Below are 27,907 nucleotides of genomic sequence, written 5' to 3'. Positions count from 1 at the left end.
GGTTCTCCACCAAGAAGACCATCAATAAACACGTAGAATCAGACCCTCTGTATACACCACTGCGAAGAAAAAACGGAAATGAGGTAATCAACTCCAATGGACCCCAGAGTTTAAATACCAGACGGGAAAACACAACAGCGCTTCATCGGAGGCTGCACTGATGATGTTACTCAGCAGAGTAATGAAACGTCTGCAGAACAACGAACCAGCTCGGCGAGTGAACCAGTTCGAGTGAACGAGTTCTTGGTGAGTTTGAGCACTGACTTGGCAATCCCATTAAAAGCAGCAACAGTTAGAAAATGTACAAAATATTAAAATATCACCTTAGTATTCTTCTGAATATGAAACTGAGACACATTTTCAGGATGTGTAGAGGAACTTTACTCGTTTTAACCGGTGTACTTAATATTTTATTTAGATTTTTAATCTACACCTAGTATGTGCTTTTGATCACTGGCAATGTTTGATGAGACAGTGCAGAAAGATCAGACCCAGGAGTGCTTGATGTGTGCTTGATGTGAACACTGGGTGTTTAATTTAGAAAGTGTACCACACTACACCAACATCCCTCAAATTGGTGGGCACAAACAAATGGAAAGGTTTTTATAAAGGTAGGCTGTTCAGCAGAGAGCTGGAAGGCAGTGGGAAGCTGCAAAGTGGGCTTTGTATTCAAAGGAGTCACGGAAAAGAGAAAATACAACAATTATTGTGTTCATTTTACATTGGAATTATAAAATTAGTAATGTGAGGCTGCACAGTGGGAGAAACAGGAATCTGGACCAAGCAGCGAGGGTGAAGGAATTAAGTGGCCAGAGCAAGGCTTCAAAATGGACCTGAATGTGCTGGGACTGATCAACAGATAAACGCAAGGTGATGGTTTATAATTTAGTCCCTGTTTTGTTTCTGATGTTGCTCCAAGACCAGTATATGGACCAGTCTATCCACATGATAATATTCTTCCATATGGCCCACCATTGCCATTGGTGTCGCTTCTTCATTACCACAGGATGAGAACAGTGGCCAGGCTTGGGCCCCTGTCGGAGTTCTGTAGCAATCACTCATTCCATCAAATTGTTGCTGAGGCAGATGAAGTGAGAAAAGTATCAGTAGGAAGGAGTGGAATTTTACTCAGATGGTTCCAGTGTAGTTTGAGGAAAAACGGATTTTCTCCCTGACCTGTGGATGGAAACACTCTCTTCTTGGTCACCCCTGGAAACTCAACAGACAGGTTTGCCTGTCTGGCTCAACGTTGATGGAGACCATTCACTCCCCTTGTTCCTACTGGAGGCTTCGCCCCATGACATAGACACTCAGTATCTGTAGCGGTTGCCTCAGATTTTCTCACGGTAGTCAGGATAGGCTAGTTTCTTGAGCTCGTCCCAGAACAGCAGACTGAAAACAGTGTGTGGGCCCAAGCGAAAGTAGGCAGGTCCAATTCCCTTGTATAGGCCCAGGGCTCCCTCCTTACATGAGACCTTCAGCAAGCAATCCCAGAATCCTCCGTAAAGCCTACCCTGCAAGAAATAAAAGTGTTTCAAATCAGGCAGATCTTCTTAAAGGGGCACCACGTCACTTTATCAACACAAAGTGCTCAATGAACAGCATCATCTAAACAAAATGGGGCAAGTTTTGACATTTTTGGACAGATGATTGATAGAACACTCTGACTGGCTATCCCTTCCTGTGACAAAGGTAATCTATGACCTTATTTAAATTCGTGCCCCAAAGAGGTGGTCCAAAACAGCACACCTGGTGACACCTCAGAATTCAGCAATAGCATTTGCCAGTAAGGTAGGTTAAATACTCACTTACAGAGGATCTCTCCAGTCCCATCAGGAGCAATGTGCAGGCTCCAAACAGTTCCTACCTATAATGGCAATAGAAGCAGGAAGGCTACCAACCTGATTATGAGGCCTTTGCTGCCTTGTTAACATTATACCAGAAAGACTACTTACAATCAAACTCAAAGCTCCAGCATTGGATAAATGGCTAAAACAAAAACAAGAGAAACTGTGGATGCTATAAATCAGAAACACAGAAAGAAATTGCTGGAAAATCTCAGCAGGTCTGGAAGTATCTGTGGAGTAAAATCAGAGATAACGTTGAAGGGTCACTCAATCAGAAACCTTAGCTCTAATTTCTCTCAACAAATGCTGCCAGACCTGTTAAGCTTGTCCAGCAATTTCTTTTCTTGTTTGTGATTGGATAAGTGGCTGTTTGGTTGAAAAATCAACCATTCATTTTAAAACTGAATGGAATTTTATAAACCATGGCTGAAGTTTAGGGTAATGCTACCTAAACTGTTTAACCTGACCTGTGCTATGGTTTTACAGGCAGAGCTAGTCTCTCTGATCTTTTGTCCAAATCATCATTCATCATGGATTAGTGAATCCCTGTAAAACTGTCTTTACTAATCTTACTCAAAATTCACAAGCAGCAAAGGTGCTACGGTGTGATCAAAGTTAGAACCCTGTTTGAATTTATTCCCCTCTCTAGCCTTCAGCAAACCCTGCATAGACTAGGTGTTAAGACTTGGAAGGTCTGTAACCACTTTGGGAGCTGACTTACCCAAATCAGCCATTCGGGCACCGAAACAGACATATTTGGGAGTCTCTTTGAGCTGTCTGCATTCCCTTTCACAGGACTATTGAGGGATTTTCTGTGTAACTACCTTTATCGAATGTCATTTGGAGAGGCAGGACTGCAGCTCAATATTCCATTTGTCTGATCCTTTCCAATTGGCTGTGAGGAGGCTGCGAAGCCTGAAGTAGGACATAATGGGTAACCAGTGGTAGGAGTGGAGGCATGGGGTAGGGAACGGTAACCTGTTGAACGCTCCTGGAATTTTTCCAAACAGCATTCACAACCTAAATGTCCTGTATATGCATGGCCAGAGCAAACAGACTGACAATATACACCCCGCCTCCCAAAAAAAATCACTGAAGTTCACAGATTGTGGTTTTGTTGGGTGTGGATTTCAAGATACCTCTGGAATTCTTGCTTGCCTAGTTCTCCCTGTAATGGTGTGATGCTGGCAGGGGAAAGAACAATAAGTTGCACACGTCACACCGTGGGCACTGGGTGTGTAATTTGATGACAGGAAGAGGACATACCTTGCCAACCTCATCGACTGGTTGGTTGTAGAGTCTCGTACTGATGACGTCAAAAGGAGTCATAGTGATCACCACGGCAATGCTGCTCATCATTCCTCCTGCCAAACCGACCATCCAGCTATCATTGCTAAACCACTGAATGTATTAATAAAATCACAAAATAAACACGCATTAAAGCTCATAAATTCCTCTTTACCCAATCCAATTTTTAAATGGATCTGATAGCTAATTAATACCTGGTGCTCCACCAAGGAATGAATTAAAGAACTTAGGATTCAATATTGTAGGTGCACACTTTAACCACAACAATTTGTTTTTTGGCTCTGTTTAAGATTTCTGGTTCCCTTAATAGCTTGAAAACTTCAATAAATTACTACTTACCCATTCTAGATTCCAAGAAATACAACCCTGGTTTGTATGATCTCTCGCCATAATTTAGTCCTTGGAGCCTAGGCAGTAAGCCTACACCACACTCCTTCCAAAGCTAATATATCCTTCCCAAGGTGTGGTGCTCAGAACTGAACATAGTACTCCAGATTTCGTCTAAGCAGAACTTTACTTAGCTTTAGCAAACTTCCACCTCACTGTATTCTAGTCCTCTAAGTAGTCCTCCAGTATTCTATGATTATGTTCTGAGTATTTTCTGGACGTCTGTGTGCTACTTTAACAATCTTTGAACATGGACACCACCTCGCCCAACTTCATGCCCCATCCCCTAGCTTTGAAAATCCATTGTTCCTAGCTTTTTGACGCATAGGATTTGCTTTAATTATTGGTACCTTCTTGTAATTTAATACTTGCAGCTACATTGTTTACCAGTTCTCATTTGGATGAATTGAAGTTTATGAAGGTTGGAAGATGTGAGGCTGGCCAGGACAGCATTAAGCAGAGGATTCAAGTTTGGAGATAATTGACACATATATGACAGCTTCAGTCCCACATGGGCTGAGGTTGGATCGAGACAGAAGGTAATGGAAGTAGGCTGTCTTTAGGAGAATGCATGGTTGGAAATTCAGACCAGGTTGAACATGAATGTCAAATAATCTGATTCAGTCTTTCCATTAAATTTATTCTTAACCTCATAGAATCATAGGACAGATCTTATCGGCCTCAGCAGGTTGAAAATGTTGAGGGTGGAGGGGTCTGTAAAACTGTGGTGAGCCTTGGTAGCTCGACTCCCCAACCATGTTCAGCAAACAAGTCATTTTACTGGCAGCCAGTTCAGAATCTGGCCTGAGGAGTCAGGCTGCCAAATGAAATACGCAAAGGCTATTTTACTAGTAATTTGCCAAGACTGGGACGGGGGAAGCTGATAGCCACATGGGCACCTTTTGAAATGGACCCTTGGCTGATATTTTCTCCTGAGTCCAGGTCACCGAAACCACTCATACAGCCTCTGCCACCACCTCAACCACAAACAGGGAATAAACCTCAGATAAAGTTAGTAAACCATTGGGGAGTGTGTTTGGAGCACGAAGCACTGAACAAAGAAATCCTTTGGATCACTGAACTATCTCCAACAGCGCCAAGGAGGTCGGTCATTTCAGGGACTCTCCTGAGGTCTGATGAGCAGCTGCACTGTGATCCTGTCAGCTTGCTAGGAAGTTGTGGAGCCTGGTACAATTACAACATTTAAAAGGCATCTGGATGGGTATATGAATAGGAAGGGTTTAGAGGGATATGGGCCAAATGCTGGCAAATGGGTCTAGATTAATTTAGGATATTTGGTTGGCATGGACAAATAGACCAAAGGGTCTGATTCTATGCTGTACAGCTCTATGATTCTATTACTGTAAATCACCAATACAGGTGCCAAAGGCGGTTTGTATTAAAGACTGCAGTTATCAATCATTGTCCTTCTCTGTGACCTGTAAAAACCCCAACTTGATATACACTTACCTGCTGATCCTTGACTAATTGCTTAGCAGAGTCAAATGTGGCAAGCTGTGCTGCAGATCCAACCATCACCCTTGGCACAGCAGCACTGACCCCTCGCCACAGGCCCAGAATTCCTTGTTGTCTGTAAATTGTCAAGAAGGCAGTCGTGACTCCCTGGGATTGAAAATACAACAAGGTCATGTTCATCTCACACAGAGAGCTTCATGGAATTAAATAAATATTTGGAATTACCTGGCACAGTCATGTTAGAGGATGTCACGCAGGGTCAGTAACAATTAAAGAGGAGGGGACCAGACAAGATGGTGGAAGGGATCATTTAAATGGGGCATGGGGCATGCGGGAAATGGGTTACAAGACAATGTGTTTCAAAAACAGTGCTCCAAAGAGCTAAGGTACACTGACTGAGAGATCAGTCTCTGATAGAGGAGCAGAGGCTCTGTGCGTATGCGTGCGTGTGTTGGTGGGGGGGAGGTGGCAACGGCTGTGATCCTAGAGGCAGATCTGTCAGAAATGTGGCGGGGGAGATGCAGTGTTCCAGTTGGAGCAGCAGACAGTGGGAAGAGCAGTGATGCAGTTGGACGAGCAGAGAGACAGTGGGAAGAGCAGTGATCCTGTCAGAGGAGAAGGGAGTCAGCAGGAAGAGCAGTGATCCAGCCACAGAGCAGATATCCAGGATTACAGGTGTAAAAGTTATGGGACATGTTCCTGATGTAAGGAGAAACATGACCCTGGGATTTGAAAAGAAAACAGGTCTGGAAGTAAATGCTCATGAGGGCAGGCAGGAGGCACCAGGGGAATGGTTTTGAAAGCATTGATTATTGATGTGAGTCATGACTGGTTTGTTGCTATACGCAATTTAGTTGTAAGTTCTAGTTTAACATATTTATGTATACTTGTAGCAAACCAGGACTGATTTTAGAGTGATGTAAAGCTATGTTCAATTCCCTGGTTTCTCCCTGGGTCAATAGACGATTGTAAGGAAAACAAGCTGCAAAGCCATAGTGGTCTGCTTGGGATTTAACATTAGGGTGGGAAATATAAATTCTGCTGTCCTGGAGTTAATGCAGTTCTGGCCTTCCCCACCAAGAATCAGTAAAACATTTACAGCTACAGAAACAATGGGAACATCAGCCATGGTTAATAACTGACTACATCGACATTGCAAGATCATTAATGACCTTTACTGCGGGGAAACACTGACTGGCTCCAACACAACAACAAGCTATCAGTAACAGCAGGAGCACAGAGTCAGCACATTAAGATCTTTTAGCACCGATTACTGACCTAATGTAATAAACTTTCACCAGAGACTCAGATAGTGCCAGGCTGTGCCCAATTCTGTTCTGTTGGCATTATTCCAAACTTTTTAGATTCTCAGGTTTGGTCCAAATGGATTCCAGGGGTTTAATCCTCATTCTTTAAAACACTAAAGGCTGAGATTCCTAGGCAGTACTGAGAGTTGTGCTGCATTGCAGAAAGTACTGTAGTTTAATGTGACTGAACTCAGACTTCACTGTCTTAGAGGTTCAGAGCACTATGTAAAATACAACACATAGTTCACCCATTGTCCTGGGCAACTCTTCCTCTAATAACAAGACGGGAAAGAAATTGGGTCATTCACCTCACTGCTGCTGGTGTAGTTTTACCATAAGCACAGTTTCTGCCCTGTTTGCTACATAACAGTGACAGCCACACATTCAAGGAATGTAAAGAGATTTGATTCATTTTGCTGCATAAATACAAGCCTTTCTTTCAAAGTAGTGTGTACCTGATGATTATGCTGGTGTCCCACTGCAATGACAGCTGCTGACTGGGCCTGAAGGTGAGTCTTTACCTGAGAGTAAGCAAAGCACAAAACAGTCACATCTCACTTGGACCAGGCAGAAGAGAAATTGAGAACCAGCTCTTAAGAAATTCCAAATAATTACTGAAGTATTTGTATTCCACCACATATAGATTTATTATACCCATGAAATGTAAAATACTTAGTGAAGGACTAACACAGTCCCACAACCACATAATCTTTTAGATATGCATTTGACGGCATCATATTTATTATTTTACAAGCAATGTTCAGAAAATTGTAATTACCATTGGGATCATCTGATGCCACAAAACCAGACCCACAAGCACAATGAACATCCCACTGGGATTTGTGTGTTTATGAGAATTAACTCAAAGATGGTCCAGCTGTGGGCTCCCCCTCCATTGGTGAGAAGCCCTTTCATCAGCAAGTTGAGGGAGTGGGCAATTGCATGGCAAGATAAATGTGAGATTATCCAAAATCAAATATCTGAATGGTGATAGCTTGTAAAAGGGGGACGTCTCATGACACGTGGGAGCCCTTGTACACCAGTCAAGCATTGAAAGTAAGCATTGCAGGTATAGCAGGCGGTGAAGAAGGCAATTGGATGATGGCCTTCGTAGTGACAGTATTCGAGTACAGGAGCAGGGATATCTTGATGCAATTGTACAGGATCTTGGTGAGACCACACTTGGAGTATTGTGTGCAATTTTGGTCTCCTTATCTTAAGAAGAATGTTCTGGCTATGGAGGGAGTGCAATGAAGATTTACCAGACAGATTCCTGGAATGGCAGCACTGATGTATGAAGACAGACTGGACCAATTAGGGCTACATTCACTGGAGTTTAGAAGAATGGGGAGGAACCTCATGGAAACAAAGAACATAGAACAGTACAGCACAGGAACAGGCCCTTCAGCCCACAATGTTGTGCCAAATATGACACTAAATTAAACTAATCCCTTCTGCCTGCCCTTGGTCCATATCCCTCCATTCCTTGCATATTCATGTGCTTATCTAAAAGTCTCTTAAACGCCCCTAACATATCTGCCTCCATCACTATCCCTGGCAGCTCTGCCAGACTCCAACCACCTTCTGTGTAAAAAACTTGCCTCTCAAATCTCCTTTGAACTTTCCCCCTCTCATCTTAAATGCATGCCCCTAGTATTAGACATTTCAAATCTGGGAAAAAGATTCTGACTGTCAACCCTATCTATGCATCTCATAATTTTATAGACTTCTATCAAGTCTCCCCTCAGCCTCCGCCGCTTCAAAGAAAACAACCCAAGTTTTTCTAGCCTCTCCTTGTAGCTCATACCCTCTATTCCAGGCAGTGTTCTGGTAAACTTCTTCTGCACGCTCTCCAAAGCCTCCGCATCCTTCCTGTAATGTGGTGACCAGAATTTGACACAATACTCTAAGGGTGGCCTGACCAAAGTCTTATGAAGCTGCAACATAACATCTTGACTCTTGTACTCAATTCCCCGACCAATAAAGGCAAGCATGCCATATACTTTCTTTACCACCCTATCTACTTATGTCGCCACTTTCATGGAGCTATGGGCTTGAACCCCAAGATCCCTCTCTACATCAATGCTGTTCAGGGTCCTGCATTAACTGTATACTTTTCCTTAACATTTGATCTCCCAAAGTGCAGCACCTCACACTTACCAGATTAAACATCATCTGCCATTTCTCTGCCCATATCTGCAATTGATCTATATCCCACAATATCCTTTGACAACCTTCTACACTATCAACAATTTCACCAATCTTTGTATCGTCTGCAAACTTACTAACCCACCCATCTACATTTTCATCCAAGTCATTTATATATATCACAAACAGCAGCGGTCCCAGCATGGATCCCTGTGGAACATCACTCGTCATGGACCTCCAGCCTGAAAAACACCCTTCCGCCACTACACTCTGCCTTCAATGGGCGAGCCAATTCTGAACCCATGCGACCAAGTCACCATGAATCCCATGCATCTTAATCTTCTAGATGAGCCTACCATGAGGGACCTTGTTGAAACCCTTACTAAAATCCATGTAGACAACATCCATTGTTCTACCCTCATCAATCACCTTTGTCACCTCCTTAAAAAATTTGATCAAGTTGGTAAGACATGACCCGCTCTGCACAAAACCATATTGATTGTCAGTAATTAGGCCATGCTTTTCTAAATTAGCATTAATCCTATCCCTCAGAATTCTCTCCAATAGCTTCCCAACCACCGATGTGAGACTCACCGGTCTATAGTTTCCTGGATTACCCCTATTTCCCTTCTTGAACAGAGGAACAACATTAGCTACTCACCAGTCCTCCGGGACCTCTCCAATGGCCAGCGAGGATACAAAGATCTTGGTCAAGGCCCCTGCAATCTCCTCTCATGCCTCTCTCAATAACCTGAGGTAGATACTATTGGGCCCTGGGGTCTTATCCACCTTAATGCCCTTCAAGAGTCACAACACCACTTCTTTCTTGATCTCAAAATGCCCGAGCATATTAGCATGCTCCATACAAATCTCACTATCCTCCATATCCTTCTCCTGGAGGAATACCAATGCAAAGTACTCATTTAGGATCGCCTCAAAGCGCAAGTTCCCTCCTTTATCCTTGAGTGGTCCTACCTTCTCCCTAGTTATCCTCTTGTTTTTAAAGTATGTATAGAATGCCTTGAGATTTTCTTTAATGCTACTTGTCAACATTTCATGGCCTTATCTTACTCTCCCAATTCCCTGCTTGAGTTCTTCCTGCTTTCTTTATATTCCTCACGGACCCTGTCCGATTTTAGCTTCCGAAACCTTACATACGCTTCTTTTTTCTTTTTGACTAAATTCACAACCTCCCTCATAATCAGAGGGACTTTTACCTTGCTATCCTTGTCTTTCCTCCTTACCGGAACATGCTGGTCCTGAACTCTGATCAGCAGGTCTTTAAACAACTCACACATGTCAAATGTGGACTTGTCTGACAACAGCTCCTCCCAATTAACACTCCCTAGCTCCTGCCTGACACTGACATAATTTGCGCTGCCCTAATTTAGTACCTTTTCGCAAGGTCCTGACTTATCATTACTTATAACTATTTTCAAACTTAAGGAGTTGTGATCACCATTTCCAAAATGCTCTTCCACTGAAAAGTCAGTCACCTGGCCAGGCTCATTAGCCAATACAAGGCCCAGTATGGCCCCCCTCCTCAAGTTGGACTATCCAGGAAATCTATAAAATTCTAACAGGACTAGAAAAGAGAAATGCAGGAAGGATGTTCCCGATGACCAGGGAATCCGGAATCAGGTGTCACAGTCACAGGAATAGGCCAGAGATAGTAGGAACTGCAGATGCTGGAGAATCCGAGACAACAAGGTGCAGAGCTGGATGAACACAGCAGGTCAAGCAGCATCATAGGAGCAGAAAGGCTGACGTTTCGGTCCTAGACCCTTCATCAGAAAATGATGATTCTGATGAAATGATTTGCTGATGAAGGGTCTAGGCCCGAAACGTCAGCCTTTCTGCTCCTATAATGCTGCTTGACCTGCTGTGTTCATCCAGCTCTGCACCTTGTTGTCACAGGAATAGGCCATTTAGGACTGAGGTGAGGAGCTTAACGGAGTTTTTTTGAAGAAGTAATGAAGAGCTTTGACGAAAACAGAGCATTGGCCGTGATCTCTATGGACTTCAGTAAGCAGTTCAACAAGATTACATGTGGTGGACTGGTTAGCAAGGTTAGGTAACATGGAATACAGGGAGATCTAGCCAATTGGATACAGAACTGGCTCAAAGGTAGGAGACAGAGGGTGGTGGTGAAGGGTTGCTTTTCAGACTGAAGGCCTGTGACCAGTGGAGTGCCACAAGGATCAGTGATGGCTCCACTGCTTTTTTTCATTTTTATATATGATTTGGATGTGAACATAGGAGGTATGGTTAATAAGTTTGCAGATAACACCAAAGTTAGTGGTGTAGTGGACAGCGAGGAAGGTTACCTCAGAGTACAACGGGACCTTGATCAGATGGACTGATGGGCCGAGGAGTAGCAGATCGAGTTTAATTTAGATAAATATGAGGTGCTGCATTTTGGAAAGGCAACTCAGTGCACAACTTATATATTTAATGGTAAGGTCCTGGGGAGTGTTGCTGAACAAATAGACCTTGGAGTGCAGGTTCATTGTTCCTTGAAAGTAGAGTCGCAGGTAGACAGGATAGTGAAGAAGGCGTTTGGTTTGCATACCTTTATTGGCCAGTGCATTGAGTATAGGAGTTGGGGTGTCATGTTGCAGCTGTACAGGACATTGGTTAGGCCACTTTTGGAATACAGCATGCAATTCTGGTCTCCTGCTATTGGAAGTATGTTGTGAAACTTGAAAAGGTTCAGAAAAAATTTACAAGGATGTTGCCAAAGTTGGAGGGCTTGATCTACAGGGAGAGGCTGAATAGGCTGGGGCTACATTCCCTGGAGCGTCAGAGGCTGAGGGGTGACCTTGCAGAGGTTTATAAAATCATGAGGGGCATGTTTTGGGTGAATAGCCAAAGCCTTTACCCCAGGGTGGGGGAATCCAAAATTAGACGGCATAGTTTTAAGGTGAGAGGGGAAAGATTTAAAAGGGACCTGAGGGGCGACTTTATGACGCAGAGGGTGGTGCATGAATGGAATGAGCTGCCAGAGGAAGTTGTGGAGGTTGGTACAGTTACAACATTTAAAAGGCATCTGGATGGGTACATGAATAACAAGGGTTTAGAGGGATATGGGAGAAATGCTGGCAAATGAGGCTGGATTAATCTGGCATGGACGAGTTGGACCAAAAAGGTCTGTTTCTATGATGTACAGCTCTATGACTCTATGGCTCTAAATGTGTTTGACCAGAGAGTGGTGTGCTTGTGAAATTCTCTGCCACAGAGGCTAAAACATTGAATGTTCTCAAATAGGAGATAGATATAGTTCTTAGAGTTAAAGGGATCAAAGCGTATGGGGAGAAAGTAGGAACGCGTTACTGAGTTGGACAATGACCATATTGAATAGCAGAGTAGGCTCAAAGGTACGAATGTCCTATACATGTCCCCATTTTCTAGTTTCTATGCATCTGAAATTTCATCTCAATTGTCCATGCAAATCTATTTTTAGCCCCCTCCTTTTGATTGTTCTGTTTGCTTGTATTTTGTATTGTCATCACCCCCTCCAAGTGAGACATGAATCTTAATCTGGCATTTTTTAACAATCAGACAATATATAGCAAATGGAAGCAATAGCACACCATGAAGACCATAGAATGATAAAGTTGAACATGAATGAGAGCGTACGGGCAGGGGTAGGGGGACCAGTATTAGAAGTATCTAATACTAGGAATTAAGTACATGAGTTTACAAATTTGTGTGTTGTTGAAAAATGATACATTCCATTGGATTTTTTTTTGTCTTGCACTCATCAGGACATTCACAAGAATATCTATGTAAGGGGGAACAATATTTATACTCTATGAGAATATTTTATATGGTCAGTCATGACTTGCCTCATGCATTTTCCATGGCAAGGTCTCCACCAATTAGAATCCACTTGTCAACCAATCAGCAAACTCTTTTCATTCAATTTAAAATGTGATTCCCCTTTGTTTGTCCTGATGAGTTTTGACAAAGCTTCAACAAAATATGTCTTCTTTTTCAGAAATACTTAAGTTCTGTAGTTCCCAATGACTTTAAACTTGTTAAATTTGATGAAATTATGGAACAGTTGAAAGTTTGGGTAGAAGGTTAATAAGTATAGTGTGAACATGCAGCATAAAATGCATTCAGTTTGCCAGATGTTACAGTCACCACAGCCCCTGCATCCCTAGTTTCTAAAACATTGGGAACTAACCCACCCATATTCCCAGCAGCAGCCCTGCAGCAATTTAATGCCGGGAACATTATTAATTGCTTTAAGGCAAGATGTTTGTCCATTTCTTGGGCATTTCTTAGAGAGTTTCTCGGTGATCCAATTAATTGGCAGATGTGTAGTCCCAGCCTTGGTTCCACCCAGTGCTGAGGAGTGACAGGTAGGTCCAGGTTTTGGTGGCAGGGATGGGGTTCAATGACAAAAGTGTGATTAGGACAGTTGAGGCAAATTTCAAGAGCTATAGGGGTGGGGGGGGGAATATTAATGGGGTGCAGGGGTGACATTGGTATGCTGCATCCAATGGGCCAGGGAGGGAGGGGTCTCCTCCTCACCTAATAGCCAATAGTCAGGCCAAAGCTTCTTCCATCATTGAAATATTGGCTGAGGTATGATGAAGCCCTCTAAGGCCATCTAAGGGTCTCAATTGGCCCGAGGGGAGGTGGGCAGGCACGTTGGGATGGGTACCTAGGTGGCAGGAAGGTCACCCACGTTCAAATCCATCATCAGGGCAGCATCCAATCCAGCTAATTAAATTCAACAGGTCTCAAATAGATTAACACATTAAAGTAAAATAAATAGAAAATACAGTGCTTAGAAACACAGATAATTATGTGGTGGAGGATAAAGTGAAAAAAGGTAACATGGGTGATTTGATGACACAAAAATTTGGTGGTGTGTAAAAGCATCTCTGGGTATAAAAAAACTGGTTCCAAAATAGTCTTTGTAGAACAAACATAGAGAGAACAACAGAAGAAATTTAAGATAGAATGAGTCGAAACGTGTTACATGTATGAAGGGAGTTTAGACCATGTGCATTATCAATGAATTGTGATGAAATAGCTAAAGATGAGACTGAACTGCTCCCACAAGCTACACATGAAGGGACACATTTACTTAACAAAGCCACACTGAGAGAGTCAGGCACAGTAAACGAAGTGAGCAGCTGTTGTTTTCCTTCACTTTATAAATGTGCTAATTCTTGCTGTTCATGTGACCGAATACCATTTAAATCCCAGCCTCGTGTAAGTTTTCCTTTAAGTCAGATGGTAAGAACTTGTTCAAAGGAACTGCAGAAACAACTGCCACATCTTCTAGGGCATGAAAACCGGGTCACTGCACTCTCTCCCGCCTAGTCCACACCTGTGATCAGTGCACACAGTTAAACGGGAGAGGTTTACAGGTGCAGATTATTCTGCACTGAAAATGATTCTCTCAGACTGATGAGCAAAGCCATTTTGAACTCAATTTCCCAACAATGTCATAAGGTTGACAGTCATCAATGAATCTCGTACACCAGGTCTAACATCACCTTCATTAAACAATCTATCACATGTTGAATATTAAAACAGTCACAAAAAGCTCAGCTCTACTGCTCAACTGAAGCACTGAATTCCATTGATACTAATAGAGTTACAGAATCATACAGCATGGAAACAGACCCTTCGGTCCAACCAGACTATGCCGACCATGTTCCAAAACAAACTAGTCTCACTTGCCTACATTTGGCCCATATCCCTTCAAACCTTTCCTATTCATGAAGTTTTGTAGTACAGAACTTGAGTATGGCAGAAATAAAACACATTTTATTGAAGCTTTTTGTCTTGCACTCATTAAGACATTTGCAAGAACACTAATAGAAAGAAGACAAACATTTTATACTGTATGAAAAGAAATGCTGATTGGTTGACAAGTGGATTGTGATTGGTAGAAGCATTGTCATGGAAAATGCACCAGCTAGATGACAATTGGCAGTTTAGTGCCAAGTTTGTTTCAATCAATCAATGATTGGTCAAGGCATTGCCCCAAGGAATGAATCAGGAGAATGGCCATCTCCTATTTTGTAAAGTTGAAACAGGTGCAATGTGTGTACAAGTTCTTTCTATCTGCAAAGAACAGGGCCCTCTGTATTAATAGATGTAGTTTCCGCTATGCACAAGCATGCCACTCTGCAAGTCTGATTTACAATCTTGAATTGGTTATCAGTGTAATTCTTAGCATGCTCAGGATTATTCAGCTGGTCTTAGCCACATTCTTTAAAAGGACAAATGAGAAAAGTAGAGAGAGAAAGTTTCCTACATTACAATCGTGATTCTACTTTAAGAAGTACTTTGTTGGCTGTAGAATATTTGAGACATCCTAAGGTTGGAAAAAATGGTATTTAATTGCAAGTTTCTTTTCTCTTTCTTTAGAACATTAGGTTTCTGACAGCATAAGCTGTCCTTTCCATCAAGCTTAAAGAAAATGTAAAATTAATATATCCCAAAATTAGGATAATTACTTGTACTATAGGGTTTTGATGACTATGCCTTATACATGAACATTTGACATGGAGGCCTCAGCATCGAGCTGATTGCCTCAGTAATTGATTGATTGATTTATTATTGTCACATGTACTGAGATACAGTGAAAAGTATTGTTTGCATTTTATACATTCAGATCATACTGTACAAAGTGAATCAGGGTAGCAGAACAGAGTGCAGAATACAGTGTTACGACTGCACAGAAGGTGCAGAGAGAGAGATCAGAATTAACATTTGAGGGGTCCATTCAAAAGTCTGGTAACGGCAGGGAAGAAGCTGTTCTTGAATCTATTCGTATGCAAACTTTTATTCAAACTTTCATAGTATTCAAACTTTTATACCTTCTGCCAGATAGACGATGGTGAAAGAGAGTATAACCAGAGTGGAAGGGGTCTTTAATAATGTTGTTTGCTCTTCTGAGGTAGCAGGAAGTGTGGACGGAGTCAATGGATGGAAGGCTGGTTTGTGTGATGGACTGGGCTGTGTTCATGACTCTCTGTGGTTTCTTGCAGTCTTGGTAAGAGCAGTTGCCAAATCACATTGTTATGCATTCAGGTAGAATGCTTTCTAAGGTGCACCTATAAAAATTGGTAAGAATCCTTGTGCACATGCTGAATTTCCTTAGCACCCTGAGTAAGTACAGGCATTGTTGTGCTTTCCTGACCATTGCATTGACATGGGTGGACCAGGACAGATTGTTGGTGATTGTCAATCCCAGGAACTTGATGCTCTCGATCATCTCCACCTCAGCACCACTGATGCAGACAGGGGCGTGCCCTCCACTCTGTTTCCTGAAGTCAATGACCAGCTCCTTCATTTTGCTGACGTCGATGGAGAGATTGCTGTCTTTACATCATGCCGCTAAGCACTCAATCTCTTTCCTGTATTCTGTCTTGTCATCGCTTGAGATTTGACCTACAATGGCGGTGTCGTCAGGAAACTTATAAATGGAGTTTGGGTGGGATTTGGCCGTACAGTCATCAGTATATAAGGAGTATGGTAGGGGGCTGAGTACATAGCTTTGTGGGGCACTGGTGTTGAGGATTATGGTGGAGGAGGTGTTTACAGAAGAACTTGTTTGGAATTATGGTGTTGAAGGCAGAACTGTAGTCAATAACTAGGAGCGTGACGTAGGTATCCTTTTCTGATGAAGGGTCTAGGCCCGAAACGTCAACCTCTCTGCTCCTATGATGCTGCTTGGCCTGCTGTGTTCATCCAGCCCTGCACCTTGTTGTCTCGGATTCTCCAGCATCTGCAGTTCCTACTATCTCTAGGTATCCTTACCACCTAGATGTTCCAGGGATAAGTGTAGGGCCAGGAATATAGAGTCTGCTGTGGATCTATTCCCTCGGTAGGTAAATTGCAAAGTATCAAGGCAATTTGGTGGGCTGGAGTTGATGTGAGCCATGACTAACTTCTTGAAGTTCATAATTATGAACTAATTATAGAATTATGGCCATTAGCTAGAGATGTAATAACTACAGCTATTTGTGTGTTTCCCAGAGTATTATTCAGCAATTAAGATTGCTTTGATTCTGTAAGGACACATGATATCAGGAGTAAGGTATGTGTGTCTGCTGGCATATTTTTAAATGATATTACTAATAAGGATCTCATGACATTATTCAAAAGGTCATGCAATTGCAAAGGGGATACCATGATGTGAATGTGGAGTGGTTGTTGTGAGAGGTGGTGGCTGGACATCTCAGAGAATTTGAAATAATTTTTTGGAGAAACCTGCTTGGTTGATGAAGCAAGTATTTTTGTCTGGTTTTTGTGAGCATTTATTTATTGTGGAGAATCACCCATTATTGCAAAGTAACAACTCCTCAGGCAGTAATAGCATTTAAGAGTTTGCTTTCCAAATGACATGAGAGAGACAGATACGGGAAGATGAAAACAACATCTGTCTCTGTTGTTCATACAAAGAATTTCAAATTGTTGATCACCAAGAGTTAATTATGTAGCTGTAAAATTAAATTAATTATTTTGCTGTAATGGGTAAAGAAAACTCCAATTATTTATTTTCCAAGAATCAATCAAAAATTACTTGCTTCATTGACTCTGGGCAGTTTTCCCAGAAAATTCATTCCAAATGCTCTGATTCAAACTGTGCAATCACCATCAACACTGAACACACCACATTCCCATCCCAGGTGCCTTTTCAAATTGCATAACTTTTTGTCCACAATTAGTAATATTGGTAGCCTTGTTATTACAAGTCGTTTGCAGTAGTTACGAGCACCTTACTCTTCAACCCATGTTGTTAAAAAATCTGAGCAATCTTAAAATGATGAATATTTCTGAGCTTCAGCCTTGAAATCTCATTGCTCTCATTTGGTCTCTTGACCAACTCAATCTATCTCAGTGATCTGAAGCTGAGCTAATTTTTACAATAATTTGACATTGTAGTCTTAAAGACACAATGCCACACCATGAAAGAATGATATGCTGTGCATTGTATGGTTCAATATACTTGCCATTCTAATAAAAGAGCATAATTTCACTCAGCATGACCAAATATCTACATAGACTGATTGATTACAAAGTCACGTGTTTGGTTCATATGATAGAACTAGCTCCTGAAAGGAAAACTAGTCACTACCAGTTTACAGAACAAATGTTGTGCACACAAATACTTTCTAACTGATTTCAGGAGCTACACTTTAAATATATATGAGAAAAACTGATCTGACGTTTATCTTTCTCATATTAACCTGAGCTGTACAACAAGTACAACTTAAAGGTTGCATCAATTTCCACATAGCAGCACTCTAACAAAAAATTAATAGTTAGTGCAAGCACAAAGTTTATAACTGTTACATTAAAAACCTGTCAAATTTTACCCAGTTTTCTCCTGTCCTGGTGACACCTTGCATTCCTGAGCCGCATGACCCTGAGTGCCAGCCATTCTGCATGACCTTGGTCTGACTGTTTTTCAACCCGAATATGACTGCCATCATACTAGTCAATCAGCTGAGCTCCTGCCCAGATTACATACTGACAAACACTATTTTCCAGCAAGTCAGTGAGCAGGAGCAGGAGTACTGGTTGGTGCTTTGCTCCCCCATCCCAGAGCATTGTACCCAATTGTGCCCCAGCATCTTTCAAGGACAGGTAGTGTATCCCAGTATCCCATGGAATTCACCATTCAGGCTGACTGAGTACCAGCCCAGGTGTGGTCTTATTCCAGCTTGATTCTCCCACTTGGTGTTGAGGGAAGCATTGAGACAGTTCAGAGTATTTAACATGGATCTGTGGAATTTTCATCCTTTTGCTGGCTGAGGCTTTGGAAAATCTATTTAAATCCATTGTTGGAACATGTGTTGAACAAGATAAGCGTTGACAGCTTGTAGTTTACTCTTACCACAAACCAAAGTATCTCTTCATTACCTGACCAATGACTTCCAAAAGCGGCCTGTTAAGAAATGCCCTGCCTTCTTCAATCAGGTGCCAACAAGGAACCATATAGCAAGACTTTGGAGAGATTAAATAAATATTATGATCATGTAACAGATGGGCTTTGTTATTAGATATTAGATATTAGAAGCATTGGTTTAAGATGAATGCTGCAGCCACTTTTATTTAAAATTGATACAGAAACATTTAACTTGTTGTTTAAGACAACCACGTTTATGTGAAATGCATAAACCTGTCGTCAAAATCAAAGAATGGAGAAACTCACACAGGCCAAGCTTGTGATTGACCAATTTCATTTGCATCCTTCACTCTGACAGGAAGACACTCTATTTAATTAGGACTAGCCTGCTTAGGAATAGCTTGAAAAAGGTCAGGATTTATGGATACCACATTAGCCAACGCCTGTCTTCAGCACCTCACCCATGGCTATCGATGATACAAAAATCTCAGCAAGGGGCCCAGCAATCTCTTCCCTAACTTCCTACAAAGTTCTGGGAAATACCTGATCAGGTCCAGGGATTTATCTACCTTGATGCATTTTAAGATCTCCAGCACCTCCTCTACTGTAATATGAACTCTTTTCAAGACATCACTATTTATTTCCCTAAGTTCCCATATCCTTCTCCACAGTAAATACTGACGCGAAATATTCATTTAGTATCTCACCCATCTCCTGTGGTTCCACACATAGACAGCCACGTTGATCTTTTAGTGGCCCTATTCTCTCCCTAGTTACTCTTTTCCCCTTAATCTAATTACAGAATCTCTTTCGATTCTCCTTAATCCCACTGGCCAAAGCTATTTTTTGACCACTACTGCTCTTATAATCCTCTAGAGATTCACTCAATCCCAGCAGTCTGACATGTACCTCCTTTTTCTTGACCAAAGCCTCAATTTCTGTAGTCATCCAGCATTCCCTACACCTACCAGCCTTGCCGTTCACATGAACAGGAACATAGAGTCTCTGAACTCATGTTATCTCATTTTTGAGTGCCTGAGTTGGTGGTGGAGGCAGAGACCCACTTCCCAATCTGTGAATAGCCTTTCCCAATCAACTTTTGAAAGTTCCCATAATGGCATACCATTTTCAACATCACCTGTCTCAGGTATGAGTGCTTGAAAGGAACAAGTGATGCCTCAGGTCTTCTTGGGAAAAATTGAAAGAAACAGGGAAAGAGGAAATGATGCCAACATACCAGACACCAGCAGTGCTTTCAAACACTTCGCCTTTTTTGGTTTTATAGAGAACTATCCTAATTTCTTAAACCTTTCTTCAAAACTACACTCCCTCATTGCTGATAACATCCTGATAAACATATTGTGGTACCCTTTCTAAAGTCTTAACCTATTTCTCAAATTGTGATGCCCAGAATTGTCCACAATGCTCCAGCTCAGGCCTCAATGAGTGTTTCATAAAGTTCTAGGTAAAACCTGATTTTATTAAACTCTATTGCTCTAATTATAAATTTAAGTAACACTCGCATCATTTGATCTCCTTACCAACTTGCCCGACCAGTTTTGTGTGGTTTCCACTGCGTGTCTATGGGCCAATTATTTTATCATTGATGGTTTACTAGGAGCTGGGTGTGGTAAATCCTAAGCCCCAGAGACTGGTTCTGTCAATCTCCAAGTGATGGCAATTGCATTTACTTGCCTAATTTCCACATCTCCATCACTCAGAATAGCAAGGAGACGTGCCAATATCCTGGTCATCACACCTCTTTAATCTAACAGGATCCAGAAGCAGACAACTTGCTACTTTATTGTAGGCAGTCATGCCATCTACATAATAACAGGAATTACACTTCGAGTGTTTATATTGGATTTTGTACTTATTCATCCACGGGGTGTGGGCATCACTGGTTGGTCTAGTGTTTATTGTCCATCCCTAGTTGCCCTTGAGAAGGAGATGGTGAGCGGCTGCAGTTTATGTGCTACAGAACCATAGAAATGATACAGTATAGAAGGGAGGATTTGTCCCATTTTGTCCATGTTAACGCAAAGACACTCAGATGCCCTTTCAAATCCCATCTTCCTGCACAAGATCCATAGCCCTACAGCTTTACAGCACGTAAGGTGCAGATCCAGGTACTTTTTAAAGAGTTTAGGGTCTCTGCCTCCACCACCAACTCAGGCACTCTCTCCAGGGCAATTACACCCTTCCTCTGATGTGGTGACCTGAATAGCACACAAAATAGAATGTAGACCCATTATACAATTAGGGAACAATTCCAGGATTTTGATCCAGGTGACATAGAAGGAATGGCAATAAATCCCAAATCAGGATGCTCTATGCTTGAATGGGAATGGATCTGGTACCCTTGCCTTTCTAGAGGGTAGTGGTTATGGGTTTGCAAAATGTCCTCTAAGGACCCTTGGTGAATTTTTACAGTGTACCTTGTAGATGGTACACACTGCTGCTACTGAGTGTCATCTTTCAATGGATGCATTGACACCTTGCAGTGGTGGAGTTGCTTGAGTGTTCTGTTGATCCCAGTCAGCGATGCTGTCAGGAGTTCTCAACTCCTGGCAGGACCACCCATGATGGTAAGATCAGAGACAAGGAACAACATAAATTGCCATCCAAGACAAACCTTCAATGGAGATCCAAGTAGAAGATACTTGTGTGATACCAGGGGGAGGCGATGGCCTAGTGATATTCTTGCTGGAATGTTAATCCAGGGACCCAGATAATGTTCTGGGGGACCCGGGTTTAAATCCCATCACGGCAGATGGTGGAATTTGAATGCAATGAATATCTGGAATTAAGAATCTAATGATGACTATGAATCCATTGTCAATTGTCAGGAAACACCCATCTGGTTCACAATTGTCCTTTGGGGAAGGAAACTGCCATCCTTACCTAGTCTGGACTACATATGACTCCAGACCCACAGCAATGTGGTTGACTCTGAACTGCCCTCTGGGCAATTAGGGATGGGCAATAAATGCTGCCTGGCCAGTGACCACCTCATCCTCTGAATGAATAAAGGGACAGTGAATAAAGGCTGCAGCAGTAGGGAGATCCCCAGTCATCAAGGATTCCTTGCCATTAGAACTAGATCTACCTTCTGTCAAGGACCATGTGTCTGCTGATGTGTAACAGCATTCCCACCTTAAAAGATGAGCCACATAAGTTGTCTACGTGGAACAGAATTTCCTAGGTGGGCAATAATACTCATTAGTGACTATTGTGACCGCTGCCACCTGAATGTCAGTGGTGGAGGGAGTGAATCTTGTGGATGTGATGCCAAAGGAGCTGCTTTGTCATGGATGGTGTCAAACTTCTTGAATGCTATAGGAGCTGCACCCATCTAGGCTAATGGGGAGTATTCCATTCCACTCCTGACTTAGGTCTTGTAGTTGGAGTAGATGGGGTGTTTGGGGGGTGAGTTACTGCAGGATTCCTAGCCTCTGATCTGGTCTAATAGCTGTATTTATATTTATTTATACTGTATTTATATGGCCTGTCCAATGCAATCTCTTGTCAATTGATGATAGTGGGGGATTCAGTGATGGAAGCACCATTGAATATCAACTTTTTGTTGCAAATTATTTGACACCAGTTAAACTTGTTATTCAGTTCCAACAGTTCAATTCTTGCACTAGCTCAACTTAGAGACAGTTCTCTGTGACAATGTTAAACTTGAGTAATCTGGGTGTCCTGGCAAGTGAATCACAAAACAAATTAGCATATAGGCACAAGTGATTAAGACGACAACTGGAATGAAATATAAAACTAGGGGAGATTGTCTACAATTGTACAAGGCATTAGTGAGACTGAATCTGGAGAATTCTGTTTTGGTTTCCTTATTTAATAAAGGACATAACTGCATGAGAAGTTCAGGCAAGGTAATCTGCAGTGATTCCTGGGATGGAGAGACCTCCTTACGAAGAAGGGTTCAACAGTTTGGGCTCGTATCCTTTGGAGATGAGAAGATTGAGAGGTGCTTCTAATGAACTGTATAAAATCCTGAAATTAAAGCAAAATACTCCTGGAGATGTGAAATAGAAATATGTGCTGGAGAAACTCAGCATCTGTGGAGAGAGAAACAGAGGTAATATTTTGGGTCTAGTATGACTCTTCTTCTTCAGAAGAATCCTATTAGACTGGTAACGTTAACTTTGTCTCTCCTCAGATGCTGCCAGACCTGCTAAGTTTCTCCAACACTTTTATTTTGTAACACCTCGAGTGGCCTTAATAGACTGAATGCTGAGATGATGTTTTCCCATTGCGGGAGAGATTAGAACTAGTGGACACTGACATAAACACATAAAAAGTCTTTTTAAAACATACATCAGGAGATTTTTTTTTCCCTTTTGAGGTTTGAGCACTTGTGGAAATCTCTTCCCCAGAAAGCTATGGAGGGAGGGTCCTCGAATATTTTCAAGGTAGAGGTAATTACCTCCCATGTTTGTCAGGAATCTGAGGGCATGGCAGGAAAATGGAGGGGAGGCTACAATCAGATCAGCCATGATCTTATCAAATGGCACAGCAGTATCACGGGGTTAATTGCCCTAAACCTGTTCCTATTTCATATGAATATACATGAGGAAGATAGACAACTGCTGATGGTATTCGATTGATGTAGTAAGTGTTTCCATAGAGATCCCCACGAATGGATGTACCAACACAAGATGACCACAGAAGATCTATCCCTAAGATCCATTAACTAAACCTACCACTAAAACACAAACTGCTCCCTGGTGCAGTTCTTCAGGCCAGCAGCTGCTACTGGAATTCCTTATATTGACCCATGCTTCTGGATTCTCGCACACTTCACACTGATAGCTTCTCCTGTCGCTTCTCATAGTAACTTGCACTGGTCACAAATATGATTGCTAACAGACCCCTGGTCTTCCTTACTGTTACTAGGATCATCACAGTGAACAGCTATTACAACTGCCCTGTTTAGCAAACACAATCTGCTACCGAAGCAAGAATGCAAAACCAATACGAGTGAAGGATGCAATTAAGAATACATCATCTCAGACTTTTGTCTTCCAGGTACCCAACAAACTTCAGGCTTTTAATGCCCAACTTGTGTGTCATCTTACCACTAGCTTTTGTTTCACATCTCTCCAGCACATTCCTGCAGCTCTCAGATACAGAACAACTTGAGGGGAGTTGCAGGTTGCAAACAACAAAGTGGAAAAGGCCTCTAAGAAAGAGGGTAAAATGGGAAACAGAAATCAAGAGGGTCATCGAGATGTATTTTTATTAACCATTAAGGAAGGATTTTGATCCAGTGGCACTTAAGGAATGGCAATATATTTCTAATTCAGGCCGGTTTGTGGCTTTGAGGGGAACTGGCAGAAAGGTAGCATTTCCACATAAAACAAAAAAAACCAAAGAGCTGTGGATGCTGGAAATTAGAAACAAAATCAGAAATTGCCCAGAAAACTCTGCAGGTCTGGCAGCATCTTTGGAGAGAGAGCAGAATTAGCGTTTTGGATCCGGTGACCCTTCTTCATAATTGATTGTAGAGAGCAGATTAAACAATAGGTGGAGATGGAGCCCAGAGAGAGCACGAAAAACAGTTGGGCAGGCAAACAACTGGGTAAAGGTCAGCCTGGGGAATGAATAGCTGCTAATGGGGGCTGATAATGGGTTGTTGGTGTAGGTGACCCATGTGATGACAAGGCCGGCTGTGGGGAGGTTGGGCAAACACATGGGAGAAGGTGCTCAAGCCCTAAAATTGTTGAACTCAATACTGAGTCCAGAAGGACCCCCTAAGTGGAAAACGAAGTGCTGTTCTTACAGCTTGTGCTGCGCTTTGCTGGAGCACTGCAGCAAGCTCGAGTCAGAGATGTTGGCCAGGGAACATGGTGGTGTAACTGCAAGCTAAGGGTCATTTTTGCTGACAGAATGCAGGTGTTCTGCAAAGCATCACCCAGTCCACGCTTCATTTCACCAACGTAGAGAAGACCACATTGTGAGCGCCGAATACAATAGATTAGATTGTGTGATGTGCAGGTAAAGCGCTACTTTGGCTGGAAGATGTGTTTAGGGACTTGGAGAGTGAGGAGGGAGAAAGTAAACAAACAGGCGTTATACCTTTTGCGATTACAGGGGAATGTGCTATGGGGTTGGGGGTGGGGATGGAGAGGGTGATGAAGGAGGAATAGACCAGGGTGTCCCAGAGGGAACAGTCCCTATGGAAGGCTGACAAGGGAGGGAAGGGGAATGTGTGTCTGGTGGTGGCATCCTGCTGCTGCCGGTGGAAAAGCCAGCTAATAATCCTTTGGATGTAGATGCTGGTGGGATGGTAGGTGAGGACAAGGAGGATTCTATCGTTGTTGAGGGAAGAGAGAGAGGACTGAAGTGTGGGAGATGGGTTGGATATGGCTGAGGGCCCTGTAAACCATGGTGCCTGGGGAATTCTCAGTTGAGGAAGAAGGTGGACATTTCAGAGGCCCCTTGTTGAAGTTAGCATCATCAAAATAGATGTGACAGAAATGGAGGAACTGGAAGAATAGAATAGAGAGTCTTAACAGGGTGTGAGGATGCATAGTCAAGGGAGTCAGTTGGTTTGTAGTGGAATATTGGTGGTCAGCCCATCCCCAGAAATGGAAACAGAGATGTCAAGGAAGGGAAGGAAGGAGTCAGAGATGAACCAGGTGAAGGTGAGAGCAGGGTGGAAATTTGAAGTTAAATTGATGAATTTTTCCAATTCCGAACAAGTGAGGAAAGCAGCATCGATGATGTACTGAAAACAACAAAGCTGGAGATCACAGCATCTGTGGAGAGAGAACAAGCTAACGTGGAGTCTAGATGACTCTTCATCAGATCTGAAGTGAAGTGAGGAGGCCAGCATTTATGCTATAAATTTGGTGGGGGTGGGGGGGGGGGGGGGGGGGGTTGTGTGTGTAGGAGGAGTGTGTGTAGAGTGCTGGTGGAGAAAAGACATTGATAGTTCAGATTAAGTGATCAGAATGTGAGAATGGCAGAACAATGGTGTGTCTAACTGGCAGACTAGAAAGGATAGACAGTCCCACTGGGATGGGGGAAGGGGAGAGACAGGACATGATAACAGAATGTAAAAAGCTAAAAGAAAGGGAAGAAATGGGAACTGTTTCACAATTTGAAGATGTTGAACTCAATATTAAGTCCAGCTGTAAAGTGCCTAGACTGAAGAAGAGATGTTTCTGAAGAAGGGTCTAAGCCCGAAACGTCAGCCTTCCTGCTCCTCTGATGCTGTTTGGCCTGCTGTGTTCATCCAGCTCTGCACCTTGTTATCCTTCAAATGATGCTGGTCACTGTTCAGCTGTTACTTGACACGACATGACAGAATATGCCCCTCAGTGATTGGATCAATTTATTGGAGGCGCTGGGGCGGGGAGTGCTTTGCTAAGTTTTTATACCAAGGTGGTAGGGTTTTTTTTCTTTAAAACTTTCCTTTCAGAGACTTACCTGTGAAATTGTTTCAATTTCCACTTGTGTATGAATCAGAGTCACAGAGACATACAGTACAGAAACTGACGTTTCGGCTCCACTCGTCGATAACAATCAGGATTCCTAAACTGGATTAGTCCAATTTGTCTGCATTTGGCCTGTGTCCCTCTAAACCTTTCCTATCCACAAACCTGTCCAAATGTCTTTTAAGTGTTGCAATTGTACTCGCCTCTACCACTTCCTCTGACGGCTCCTTCCATGTATGCACCACTATGTGTGATAAAACTGCCCCTTAGGTCCCTTTTAGATCTTCTGCCTCTCCCTTTAAACCTGTGCCCTCCAGTTTTGGACTCCCCTACCCTAGGGAAAAGGCCTTGGCTATTCACCATATCCATGCCCCTCATGATGTTATCAACCTCAATAAGGTCACACCTCAGCCTGGTACACTCCAGGGGGAAAAAGCTCCAGCCTATCCAGTCTCTCCTTGTAACTCAAAACTTTTTGGGTAACATTCTTGTAAATCTTTTTTGCACCCATTCCAGTTTAATAAGTTTAATTCCAGTTTAATCTTCCCCATTAGATTCATAAAGTAATTAATATTACACAGCAAGGGCAAGGGACACACAATGCTACCTGCTGTTTCAAAGGTTCTTTTACACGTGGGAGTCAGAAGGTGCAAGGTGTAATAATGTAGAGGGACGCATCTCCAAACTGTTCCAGCTCAGATCACACCAACTAAGTACAGTCCACTGCATAAAATTATCACTCACTGGGAGAAGCTACAATGAAGAATACATTAAACGAACGAAGTTCGGCGAAGCCACAGCCTCCGATACTGATTCTGTTCAGTTTCTTTTGTTGCCAGGCGACATCTCCATACAAAGGCAACATCAGTGGCTCCAAACTTTAACAAATGCGGATTAATATCATTCTCGCCAAATTTGGTTTTCAAATATGCGAAATTCCACTGCGACTAAAGAAAAAAGGAACCCTACGTTCCTCTCTTTCCCCAAACAGTGTCAGGTACGCCCCGGTGCAAACCTGGTTAAGAGAAACAGAACAGGACTTGCTAATCACCTTAAACTAATGACCCCGAGTGTTGATATTATTGACGAGCATTGCTGCTAAATGTTGACAACTCTGCAAGTTTATCCAGAAATAACCACCGACTGAGTTATACAGGGGGTTTAGCGGGGTGGCACAAAACAATATACAGCGGATGGTGGAAATGTAAAATAAAAACAGAACATCCTGAAGACACTCAGCAGAGATCTGGCAGCATCTGGACAGGGATAAACAAGCCCCAGTGTCAGGCGATAGCGAACACCAAGAGACTCACCAGATAGGCAGGGCTGCCCACCACAGCGCCCATAGCTCCGGCAGCTGCCCCCGCCGCGATACTGCAGCTGGCGCTCACTCTGCCGCCCTGCTCCCGGGTAAAGCCCAGCGCCTCCAGCTGGGAGTAGGCACCGAGCCGGACCCCGTTCATCAGCGCCTGGTAGAGGATGGCGGCCCCCAGCCCCTTCTGCAGCCCGAGCAGCCCGTCCTCCCGGCCGATCAGCACCAGGGCGTGGAAGGCGTTGCGGTAGAGCCGGGGATAGGAGCCACGGGCACGGAGCTCACCCTGCAGCTGCATCCGAGTCTTCACCACCTCCAGCGGGTTGGTCAGCACACAAGCCCCGGCCGCCGCCGCGCCGCCTAGCGCAAAGTCCAGAGCCTGCCTTCGCTGTTGCATCGCCCCGGTCCGGGCCGAGCCAGTCCCTCTTCGGGGCTGAGACTGCAGCAGAGACGCTGCTCCGAGGACCGGAGGCGATTGCCGGCAGCTGGGACTTGGTGGCACGTCAATCACCATTCGGGCCGCCTCTTACATACACCACCCCCCCAGATAAAAACCAATGGAAAGCGGGCATTGCATCGCAGCCCTGGAAAAAAAAACATCATACCTACTGTCATTCCCAACTGGGGCAATGACACAGGAGTGCGCCCAGGGTTAGCTATTTATTATTTCACAGTATATGTTGCCTATATTTAATTGCGCTTGAACTAAATGTTTTTCAAATTGTTCCCAAGGATTGTCAAGTAGACGAAGATGCAGAGAAATGGTTACA

General features: G+C 43.0%; 2 protein-coding genes across 3 annotated transcripts in view; one reads left to right on the top strand and one right to left on the bottom strand.

The window, feature by feature from the left end:
- bcl2l16 (BCL2 like 16) overlaps positions 1–27,907 on the top strand; it is a 114,800-nt gene that overhangs the window by 78,273 nt on the left and 8,620 nt on the right. The window lies entirely within an intron of this gene.
- Positions 149–27,615, bottom strand: LOC109923626 (solute carrier family 25 member 35). Of its 2 annotated transcripts, none has more exons than XM_020523674.2 (5): positions 27,139–27,615; positions 6,781–6,846; positions 5,013–5,165; positions 3,114–3,248; positions 149–1,514 (listed from the first exon to the last, which is right to left on the bottom strand). In XM_020523674.2, exons 1-5 carry the CDS (start codon positions 27,532–27,534, stop codon positions 1,332–1,334), a joined length of 933 nt encoding a protein of 310 aa, XP_020379263.2. In that variant the 5' UTR covers positions 27,535–27,615; the 3' UTR covers positions 149–1,331. The 2 variants fall into 2 exon arrangements, with proteins under 2 accessions (XP_020379263.2, XP_048471037.1); XM_048615080.1 differs by having other exon boundaries at positions 1,347–1,509.

Source organism: Rhincodon typus, chromosome 31, assembly GCF_021869965.1.
Source record: "Rhincodon typus isolate 14 chromosome 31, sRhiTyp1.1, whole genome shotgun sequence".
NCBI classification, from domain to species: Eukaryota; Metazoa; Chordata; class Chondrichthyes; order Orectolobiformes; family Rhincodontidae; genus Rhincodon; species Rhincodon typus.
This window is presented reverse-complemented; position numbering and strand designations above follow the sequence as displayed.

What these genes read in the sequence shown, in the direction of transcription:
- LOC109923626 (XM_020523674.2), bottom strand. Translation starts at nt 27,534, where the DNA reads ATGCAACAGCGAAGGCAGGCTCTGGACTTTGCGCTAGGCGGCGCGGCG. An exon ending in GACACCAGCATAATCATCAG is followed by an intron (nt 5,166 to 6,780) that starts GTACACACTACT and finishes TTTCAATCCCAG; the next exon opens with GGAGTCACGACTGCCTTCTT. An exon ending in AATTAGTCAAGGATCAGCAG is followed by an intron (nt 3,249 to 5,012) that starts GTAAGTGTATAT and finishes TAATACATTCAG; the next exon opens with TGGTTTAGCAATGATAGCTG.